Genomic DNA, 11,466 nt, shown 5'->3' with positions numbered 1-11,466 from the left:
TTTTGTCACCCAGGCTGGGGTGCAATGACGTGGTCTTGGCTCACTGCAACCTCCACCTCTTTGATTAAAGCGATTCTTGTGCGTTAGCCTCCTCAGTAGCTGGGATTACACGCACACGCCACCACATCCAGGTAATTTTTGTATTTTTAATAGAAACGAGGTTTCATCATGTTGGCCAGGCTGGTCTCACCTCAGGTGATGTGCCCACCTCGGCCTCCCAAAGTGCTGGGATTACAGGCATGAGCCACCATGCCCTGCCATCTTAACATTTTTCAATTGTTTTTCCACCTCACTTTCTCTAGTGCAGTATCTCAAGCCCAACAATCCTTGAACCCACTGTGCCCTCCAAACCACTTTTCCCTTACATGTCACTGCCTTTCCCCATAAAGGCCTCACTTCCCTCTTTACCTAGCCTAATTCCTGTGGTCACTCATTTTAATCGCTTATAATCACTGAATTGCATAGGCACTCATCTCCGTTGTCCCTCTCTTGCTGTCATACTTCGTGGGAAAAAATCCCAACTGTGGTTAAATCTAATTGCTTGCTTACTCCTTTCCTGCAAACAATCAGATTGTAATTGAACTGTTACCTATGTAGCTGAACTGTGATGGGAAAAAGCACCAAATCAAATTTTTTTATAGAGATGGGGGTCTCAGTGTGTTGCCCACTCTAGGCTCAAATTTCTGGGCTCAAGGGATCCTCCCACCTCGGCCTCTCAAGTAGCCGGGACTACAAGCATGAAGCCACTGTGCCCAGTGTGACTGATCCAATTTTAATCATTATGACCTTCAAACAACCCCTTAATGCTGCCAAGTTTATATGCTGAGTCCATTCACTGTCCCACTCTCTTAAGGGGATTACTTCTCACATTATTGTCTCTCCTCAACCTCACGCTCCAAGCCCATCCACCCTTCCAGCTGATGTCTCTCATTTCAACTTCATTAGGTATATTAAAGCAAGGCTGGGCATGGTGGCTCACACCTGTAATCCCAGCATTTTAAGAGGCCAAGGCAGATGGATTGCTTGAGTCCCAGAGTTTGAGACCAGCCTGGGCAACACAGTGAAACTCCATCTCTACTAAAAATACAATAAATAATAATAATAATTATTAAATAATGATAGACTACTTAATAATAAAAAAATAGTAATAAATTAACTGGGCATAGTGACATGCACCTGTAGTCCTAACCACTTGGGAGGCTACGAGATGGACGCTGCAGTGAGCTGAGATCATGCCACTGCACTACAGCTTGGTTGACGGAGCCAGACCCTCTCTCAAAACCAAACATCCAACAGAAAAAGAATATTGAAGCAATGCATTGAAAGAGTACTTGCAAAAACTCCACCACTATATCACTAATATATCTACCAATATTTTTATTGTCACAACTAGGAACAGCAGTACTATTGGCATCCAGCAAGCAGAGGACTGGTGCTGCTAAAATATCCTGCAATACACAGGACAGCCTCCACAACAAAGTTTCTAGCTGAAAATGCCAGTAAAATGAGGCTGAGAAACTCTGCCACAGATGAACTACGCTTCTCCTATCTAAAGCCTATCCCTGTGCTAGATTCCTTCCTCTCTTGTCTACTCCTGCTAGAATCCTCTCCCCAGTTCCCCTATACCAAATTTTTGCTTTCTATTGGATCATAAAGGAAAAAGTAATTCCTAAGCCTAACGTCTGCTGTCATCTTCTACCCTATTTTTTTGCTACCTTTTCTAAAAACTCCCCCACAGGGCTACCCATACTCTCTCCAATTCTTCTCTTCCCATTCTCTCTTAAAACCATGTAATCAGACTTTCCAACATTTCACAAAAATCAGCTGTTGTTATCAGTGTCCTCTACACTACTAATGCCAATAGTTAACCCATACTCGTTATCTTACTTGACCTATCAATACCACAGCTCATCACCTGCTCCTTGATACATTTTCCTCATTTGGCTTCTAGGACACTACTCCTCCACACTATTCTGATTTCCTTCTTTCCTCAATGGATAATCCCTATTGGCTACATGTTTCCCCAGCCCCTGACCTCTCTTTTTTTTTTTTTTTTTTTTTTTTTTTTGAGACAGAGTCTCTCTCTGTTGCCAGGCTGGAGTGCAGTGGCACAATCTCAGCTCACTGCAATCTCCACCTCCCAGGTTCAAGAGATTCTTCTGCCTCAGCCTCCCGAGTAGCTGGAACTACAGGCGCGTGCCACCACATCCAGCTAATTTTTGTATTTTTAGTAGAGACGGGATTCCACCATGTTGGCCAGGATGGTCTCAATCACTTGACCTTGTGATCCGCCCGCCTCAGCCTCCCAAAGTGCTGAGATTACGGGCATGCGTCAGCACAACTGGCCGGCCCCTGACCTCTTAACATTGAAGTGCTCCAGGCCTCAGTACTCAGTCCTTTTGTTTATCTACATTCCCTCCTTTAGTCATCTCATCCAATCTAATGGCTTTAAATTCCATCTATATGTCAATGACTCCCAAATATGTGTATCTAGCCCAGATATCTCTTCTAATCTCCAGACTAATATATTCAACTCCTTACTACATATTTCCACTTGGATATCAGATGTCCAAAATGAAACTCTTGATATTCCCTATAAACCTATTCTGCCCCACTCCATCTTTCCAATTGCTCAGGTCAAAAATCAGGACTTATCTTGACTCTCTTTGCATACTCTACATATAAGCCATCAGGAAATCTTCACTCTACCTTAAAAAATATATCTAGATTCAACACTTCTCACAACGTCCACCTTATCTGTGGTACTATATAAGCCTTTTATTTAAAAAACAGGGTCTTGCTTTGTGCCCCAGGCAGGAGTACAGTGGTACAATCATGGCCCACTGCAGTCTCAAATTACTGGGTTCACACAATCCTCTTGCCTCAGCTTCCCAAGTACCTGGGAATATAGATGCATATCACTAGGCCCAGCTAATTTAAAAAAAAAATTTTTCTTGGTAAGGATGGAGTGGGGGTTCTCACAATGTTGCCCAAGCTGTTTCAAACTCCTGGGCTCAAGCAATCCTCCCACCTTAGCCTCCCAAGTAGTTAGGACTACAGGCGTGTGCCACCATGCCCAGCTATTTTTTTTTTTTTTTTTTTTGGTAAAGATGGGGTCTAGCTATGATGCCCAAGCTGGTCTCAAACTCCTGGGCTCAAGCAATCTTCTCCCACCTCAGCCTCCCAAAGCGCTTGAACTATAGGCATGAGCCACTGCACCCAGTCTCATAAGGCTAACTAATATCCCTACTTCTATCACTGCTTGCCTACAGTATATTCTCAACCCAGTAGTGAGAGTAATTATTTAAAACAGAGGTCAGATCATTTCACCGTTCTGTTCACAAGTCTCCAATGACTCTCCCTCATTTCACTTAGTGGAAAGCCAAATTCCTTACGATGGCTTATAAAACTCCACATAACCTGGCCCCCAGTGCTCTCTCTCTCTCATCCCTCATCTCTTGCTCTTTTGCTTACTCTGCTCTATCCACACTGTCCTCCTTGCTCTTATTAAGAAAACACTTCAAGCTTGCTCCCATCTTAGGGCCTTTGCACTAGCCATCTTCTCGAAGAGTATCTAGTGATGGTATTCAGCCAGGCATAGTGGTTCACACCTGTAATCCCAGAACTTTGAGAGGCTAAGGTGGCAGATCGCTTAAGGTCAGGAGTTTGAGACTAGCCTGCCTAACCTGGCAAAACCCCGTCTCTAGTAAAAATACAAAAACTAGTCAAGCATGGTGGCACGCACCTGTAGTCCCAGCTACTTGGGAGGCTGAGGCAGGAGAATTGCTTGAACCTGGGAAGCAGAGGTTGCAGTGAACTGAGATCACACCACTGCACTCTAGCCTGGGCAACAGAGCAAGACTCCATCTCAACAACAACAACAACAAAAAGTATCTAGTGATATAGTGATATTCTTCCCTCAGATCCTCGTAGCTACTCCCTTACCTCCTTCAAGTATTTGATAAAGTGACATTAGAACCACTCTACCACCCCAATCACCCTATTTAAATATACATACAACTGTCCTACTGTCCTTACTTTGCCCTTACTTCTCTCCACAGCACTGATCACCTTCTAACATACTAAGTTATCTAATTGTTTATCTGTTTTCTTTACTAGAATGTAAGAAAAAATATGTGAGCAATCATATACATCCTATATATAGTCATCCAATATCCACTATTTACTATACTTTTGTCCTGTTTCCAAAGGAATTCCCACCAACACTTGGGCTGCATTTCTCCAGTCTTCTTCTTTCTCATATATGGACGCAAGATGCTGTCTTATGGAAGCAACCTGGAATAATAGGTATACATGTCAAACTATTGCAACTGACATTAGTAACTAATTAAAATAAATAGGAAAGTTATTCTCTATCATGGCAATTCAACATACTAAGCTGCCAAGCAAATAGTAAAAGTTTATCTAGACCATCCAAGTTTTCCTATGAATTTTGAATTTACAGAATATCAAAGTAGTGAACTGAAGCAACACATTTCTGCAATGTGGATTATGGCAAAATATTGTAGTTTAAATGTTAAATTTAGTTTGTATGTTCCTTGTGTACACGATGCTGAAGTTTTCCTGTGTTTTCAGCCTAAATACCAATTTTACTGATTTTAAAAAATTGTCTAGAGAGCAATATCTGGTTCACAAAATCAAATTTTAATTTACAAGCAAATGTCAGTTGGAGTTGTAACATCCTAATATTTATCTGATTTTGCATCATAAAATGCTGTTTGGAACACTGTTTTGTCAAAAATGAAATTGTATGATTATCTCCTTTAAGAATTTAATAATATCAAATTCTCAAAATAACTGCTGTTATATCAAGTTAAAAAACCACTGCTCTAGATTTTTACCTGCTCCTCAAATGAAATGACTCTAGGCTGGATCTTTTCCAAGGTGAAGTGGTAGATTTCTTTGGCTGTGCTATCAGGCAGGTTAGGGAGATGTGTGCAAAAATCAGTCAGCAACTGCCTCGAGATCACAAGACTGACATTCTCATTCACCACTTGTTAAAAAAAAAAAGAGAGAGATAAGAAAACATGAGCTACTTACAAATTGTCATAAAGCAATCAATCTTTACTTAAAATTAATACTAACAACAATCTATATTAGTGCAGCCTTCAATGCATTATTCAAGGATTTCCATACCCCTATCATTTTATATTACATCATCAGTTTTCCATATGCTAAATTAACTGATTACATATAACTACACAAAAACAGGAAATATAGGCCATGCATGATGGCTTATGCCTGTAATCCCAGCACTTTGGGAGGCCAAGGTTGGCAGATCACAAGGTCAAGAGATCAAGACCATCCTGGCCAACATGGTGAAATCCCATTTCTACTAAAAATACAAAAATTAGCCAGGCATGGTGGCACACACCTGTAGTCCCAGCTACTCGGGAGGCTGAGGCAGGAGAATCGCTTGAACCTGGGAGGTGGAGGCTGCAGTAAGTCGAGATTGTGCCTCTGTACACCAGCCTGGTGACAGAGCAAGACTTCGTCTCAAAAAAATTAAAATTAAAAAAAAAAAAAGTTAAAAAACTTTTTTTTGAGCCACCACATCCGGTCAAAATAACATAACTTTTCTAAAGAACAGAAATAGTTGAAAAAAGTTTTAACAGTTGAGAATTTTGTCTTCTTTAATTTTCTACAAAGTAAAGGCACAAAAACACCTATATTTTTATTTTATGTGCTTATAATCCCACCTTGTTCCAAAAAAGAGTTTAAAAAGAAAACAGTGAAATAATTTTCATGAAATTTATGTAAAGCAAATGCTGCCAGAACAGTTATTGCCACTTATACTTTCCCAATAAAAACAATAAATAAGAACTTCAGGTTGGGCATGGTGGCTCACGCCTGTAATCCCAGCACTTTGGGAGGCCAAGGTGGGCAGATCACAAGGTCAGGAGTTGGCTACCAGCCTGACCAACATGGTGAAACCCGTCTCTACTAAAAATACAAAAATAAGCCAGGCATGGTGGTGCACACCTGTAATCCCAGCTACTCAGGAGGCTGAAGCAGTAGAATCGCTTGAACTCAGGAGGTGGAGGTTGCAGTGAGCCAAACTGCACTCCAGCCTGGGCAACAGAGACTTTGTCTCAAAGTAAAAATAAAAAGAAAAGAAAAGAAAAAAAAAATATATATATATATGTATATATATAAAAAAAACTCTATCAAGACAGTAAAAGAAAAAGAAATAAAAGAACTTCAGTGAGCACTAGGTGTATTATTTATAAACATTTATAAGGTGTGGATTAAGCACTGGAGCAACACTGCTTCTATCACTATGAACTATATGGCTTCAGACAAGAAACTTAACTCTCTGTGCTTCTGTTTCCTTATCTGTAAACTGAGGATATCACCTATTTCATAAGGTTGTTGTGAAGCTTAAATGTAATAATACACAAAGCACTTTAAACAATACCTGGTATGTGGCACTCAACAACTGTTACTATTATAACTATTACTACCATTTTAAATGCATAATTCTTGTGAACCATTGCTTAAATTACTCAGCTCTTAAAGCACCAGTTACTGTGAAAAAAAGTGATTCAAAAACTGTTCAGTTGATGAACATGATTTTAACAGTAGACTGCTTTTCTTGGTGATTCACTGGATTCAAAGTTTATACAAAGATCCAAGTGTGCGTGTGTGTGTGTGTGTGTGTGTGTGTGTATAAATTTTTTTTTTTTTTGAGACAGAGTCTTACTGTTACCCCAGTTGGAGGTGATGCAATCTCAGCTCACTTCAGTCTTGACCTCTGGGGCTCAAGCGATCTTCCCACCTCAGCCTCTCAAGTAGCTTGGACTACAGTCATGTGCTACCATGCCAGGGTAATTTTTGTATTTTTTTGTAGAGACGAGGTTTCTCCACATTGCCCAGGCTGGTTTTAAACTCCTGAGCTCAAGAGATCCCTTAGCTGGGTGCCATGACTCACACCTGCAATTTCAAAGTGCTGGGATTACAGGCAAGAGTCACCGTGCCCAGCCAAGATCAAAGTTTATAAAAAGCACTATTCTCTACTACTGCAGTGCAATGTTCTCAATAAACCACTCCTAACAGTTTTTCTGAAACCATTGCTATTTATCTCACACTGGAGGCCAGGATTCTTTAAGCAGTAACATTTTCAGCTTTAAGGCAGTAACTTTTCAAGGCATTAATTTTTTAAGGCAGTTGTAATTAGTTTATCATATATTAATTGGAATTCATTATTGGGTAATTCTGGATGCGACTGAGAACACTGTTTTATTACAGGTGTCATCAGCCACTTAAAGTTACCATATAAGCTAGTATTACTCAGGGAAATATAAGCAAGTAAGAGCAGTATATCGGAAAACCTAGTTTCTAATCTGGGCTCTGCCAGCTAAATGTCCTTGAAAAAAAGTCACTTAATCCTGAGACTCCTCTTACAATATATTACACAGGAATATCTGTACCTATACGGTCAAGTCATGGGGTTATTAAATGGGGCCTATGTGACGGATAATGTGAATGAAAACATACTGCAAACTGTAAAGCACCATCAATATCATTAATGTTGTGAACAAACTATAAATTCCCAGCCTGAATTTTGAGTTAATTTTCAAGATAACTGGATATGTTTGAAGTCAGGTACTGTGGAAAGTGTCTGGAAAAATGAAAATTTATAGTTCCCAATTCAAAAAACATGAACATTAATAACAGCTAATACTTATATAGCATTTATTACATGCCAGGTACTATTCTAAGCACTTTATTACGTATATTAACTCATTTAACCTCCCAATAATTCTACAGAGTATCATACTCCCATTTTAAAGAGGAAAAGCAGGCAAACAGAGCCTAAATAATTTACCCAAGATCATACAGCTCATAAAATAGCATAACAGGATTTGAATCCAAACTATTCTCCTTACTATTATGCCATATTATCCCTCATCAGCTATTATAACAATAACCATACAAAACTTTAATTGGGATTGTAATTCTGAAGATAATTCATTGAAAATTAATCAAGTTGTAAACAACTGAAATTCTAAAATCAATCTCAATGCATATTTCATATTGATAATTTGATATAAAACAAGGCTTGAGAAAACTGTAAAGTCTCGCTCAGTATTACAAGGTAAGCACGAAATTCTCATTTCACTCACTTGCTTCCACAAAAGCTTTCAAAGCTTCTAGTTGTTCTGCTCCAGATAACTGAATGGCTTTTTCCAGGATCTGACGATACCTACAACGATATCAAATGAAAATAATGTTCTGAGGATACTCTATTTTCTAATGCAAACTTTGAGGTTTATTTACTCATTTCTAATGCTAACTTTGATGTGTATTTATTCATTTCTACTTACCCTGGTTTCTTTCACAGTACTATAATTTGTTGTTTTCTTTATAGTATACCACAGGTTTTTTTTTTAAAAAGTTTCTAATCTATCACAGGAAATATTAAATCTATAATTATAAGGTGCTACTTCATCTAGTTTTCAGTATACTATGCCAGAATTTTTTAAATTTCAAGCCCATCACAAGAAAGAGTGAATCTATAATTCTGTTACTGAATCTAAGGTGTCACTTTTTCTTGAAGGTTTTAGTTTTGAATTTAAACTACAAAGTTAATTTCCTTTCAAATGCCTTAAAAGATAAGCAGTATTTCCTTCAACTGCGTAATACATAAACACACAAAAATATTACCTGAGATCATCCTATGGACCTAATGTATGTAGGATCACCAACAATAGGATAATGTTGACTAGGCAATGAAACCAAACATTAGAGATTGAATGTTTTAGTCTGTACAAAATAAACTCCACCAAGCTAAACGCACTAATAGAATATCATTTATGATGTCAGACAGTACCTATTTATTCTTTATTTGCATTCAGATCTAATAACTATTCTACCTAATATCTGTGACAACACAAGCTCCACGAGGACAGGAATTTTTGTGTTTTGTTTTCTGCTATGCAGACAATATAGCAAACAGTACTTCGCACATCATAGGCACTCAAATATTCAATGGTATTGGTAACGTTTTATTTCTTTTTTTTTTTTTTTTTGAGACGGAGTTTCCCTCTTGTTACCCAGGCTGGAGTGCAATGGCACGATCTCGGCTCACCGCAACCTCCGCCTCCTGGGTTCAGGCAGTTCTCCTGCCTCAGCCTCCCGAGTAGCTGGGATTACAGGCACGCGCCACCATGCCCAGCTAATTTTTTGTATTTTTAGTAGAGGTGGGGTTTCACCTTGTTGACCAGGATGGTCTCGATATCTTGACCTCGTGATCCACCCGCCTCGGCCTCCCAAAGTGCTGGGATTACAGGCGTGAGCCACCGCGCCCGGCATGTTTTATTTCTTAATGAGTGGTTAGTACATGAGTGTTACACTATTTTTTAGCTCTTCTGTCTTATAATTGTAATTTTTTTTTTTTGAGATGGAGTCTCATTCTGTCGTGCAGTCTGGGGTGCAGTGGCACAATCTCAGCTCACTGCAACCTCCGCCTCCCAGGTTCAAGCAATTCTTCTGCCTCATTCTCCTGAGTAGCCAGGACTATAGATGTGTACCACCATGCCCGGCTAACTTTTGTAGCTTTAGTAGAGACAGAGTTTCCCCATGTTGGCCAGGCTGGTCTCGAACTCCTGACCTCAGGTGATCTGCCCACCTTGGCCTCCCACAGTGCTGGAATTACAGGCGTGAGCCACTGCACCCAGCCGATCGTAATATTTTTTTAAAAGCATTAAATATATTTTACAAACCTAATGGCATTGCAATTATTTGGAAAGTCATCTAGAATAAAGTTAAGAAACAAATATACAAAAATACGCCAGGCGTGGTGGCTCACGCCTGTAATCCCAGCACTTTGGGAGGCCAAGGCAGGTGAATCATGAGATCAGGAGATTGAGACCATCCTGGCCAACCTGGTGAAACCCGTCTCTACTAAAATACAAACAATTAGCTGGGCGTGGTGGTGCATGCCTATAGTCCCAGCTACTTGGGAGGCTGAGGCACTGGAAACCCTTGAACCCTGGAGTCAGAGATTGTAGTGAGCCAAAACGGAGCCACTGAACTCCAGCCTAGAAACAGCAAAACTCTGTCTCAAAAAAAAAAAAGAAAGAAATATACAAATATAGGGCCTGAACTCATTCAGGTTTATGACCTCTATTTCGTAGGGCACATCCTCAAGCTACCATTCAGCATTACTGACTCTCAACTCATACAAAATTCTCACAACCTTGGGTTATCTGATTTTTCAAAGTCACAATCAATCAAAATGACTTAAGAAAGCAGGTATACTGATAGAAAAAAATAACAAATTCCAAAAGGATAAATAAATTAATCTAAGATAGCAAGGACATATGAAGTTTTTAGAAAATTATATTTTCAATATTGCTAAGTTTGAGGGTCCTTCAAAGATAAAATTCAGTTATCTGAAAATTCACTGGAATCTTCCCTCTCTATATATATTTACATATATGTGCATACAAACACACACATATATATACACATACAAAGTAAAGTTTTCCATATGTTTATATTTATACATTTACTTTATGGCCCTGGGCATGCTTTCAGATAAATTATACATTCAATGGTTTGATTTTAAAAAATTTTTTCATATTTAATTAAATCTAGGTTTATGGCTAAGCTCTTACATTTATATTCTCATAGATTTTTTTTTTCCTTTCTTTTTTTTTTAGAGATGGGGTTTTACTATGATGGCCAGGCTGGTCTTGAACTCCTGACCTCAGGTGATCCACCCACCTCGGCCTCCCAAAGTGCTAGGATCACAGGTGTGAGCCACCACACCTGGCCATCCTCATAGATTTTATACTAATAATATTATATTCAAAGATAATAGTGTCTCACTTATATAAATTATATAAATTTGCTAATTAATCTAAGTTGTTCTGCTGTTGTCTTTTTTGGTTCTTTTGGAGACAGGGTCTCATTCTGTCACCTAGGCTAGAGTGCAGTGACATGATCATAACTCACTGTAACCTTCAATTCCTGGGCTCAAACAATCCTCCTACCTCTGCCTCCCGAGTAGGTAGGACTACAGGCATGTACCACCACTCCTGGTTAACCGTTCTTTTTGTAGAGATGGGGTGTCACTACATTGCCCAAGTTGGTCTCCAACTTCTGGGCTCAAGCAATCCTCCCACCTTGGCCTCCCCAACTGCTGGGATTACAGGCGTGAGCCACTGTGCCTGGCCTAAGTTTTAACATATAGTTTCATAATTTATAAGTCAACTAATCTATACTGGGAAGAAAAAATGGGAACAAACCAACCTAAAAAGTGATCAAAGTTTTATACTCATCAAATTATATAATTTATAGTGGCCTTAGAAATTGCCTACATAAATTCCTAATTTTATAGATTAATAAAGTGAGGGCCAGTCACAGTGGCTCATACCTCAAATCCCAGCACTTTGGGAGGCCAAGGTAGGTAGATCACTTGAGTCCAAGAGTTTAGGG

General features: G+C 39.2%; 1 protein-coding gene across 1 annotated transcript in view; it reads right to left on the bottom strand.

Annotated features, from left to right (window-relative positions):
- Positions 1-11,466, bottom strand: part of COPS4 (COP9 signalosome subunit 4) — a 52,041-nt gene that overhangs the window by 31,670 nt on the left and 8,905 nt on the right. Inside the window, exons 2-4 of the mRNA XM_017530234.1 lie at positions 8,148-8,227; positions 4,863-5,014; positions 4,193-4,296 (exon numbers count right to left, since the gene is read on the bottom strand). Coding sequence (XP_017385723.1) covers positions 4,193-4,296; positions 4,863-5,014; positions 8,148-8,227 — 336 coding nt within the window. The remainder of the gene's footprint in view (positions 1-4,192; positions 4,297-4,862; positions 5,015-8,147; positions 8,228-11,466) is intronic.

The sequence above is a fragment of the Cebus imitator genome, unplaced genomic scaffold (assembly GCF_001604975.1).
Source record: "Cebus imitator isolate Cc_AM_T3 unplaced genomic scaffold, Cebus_imitator-1.0 Scaffold64, whole genome shotgun sequence".
Taxonomy (NCBI): Eukaryota; Metazoa; Chordata; class Mammalia; order Primates; family Cebidae; genus Cebus; species Cebus imitator.
The sequence above is the reverse complement of the archived record's forward strand: the minus strand, read 5'-3'. Positions and strand labels throughout refer to the sequence as shown.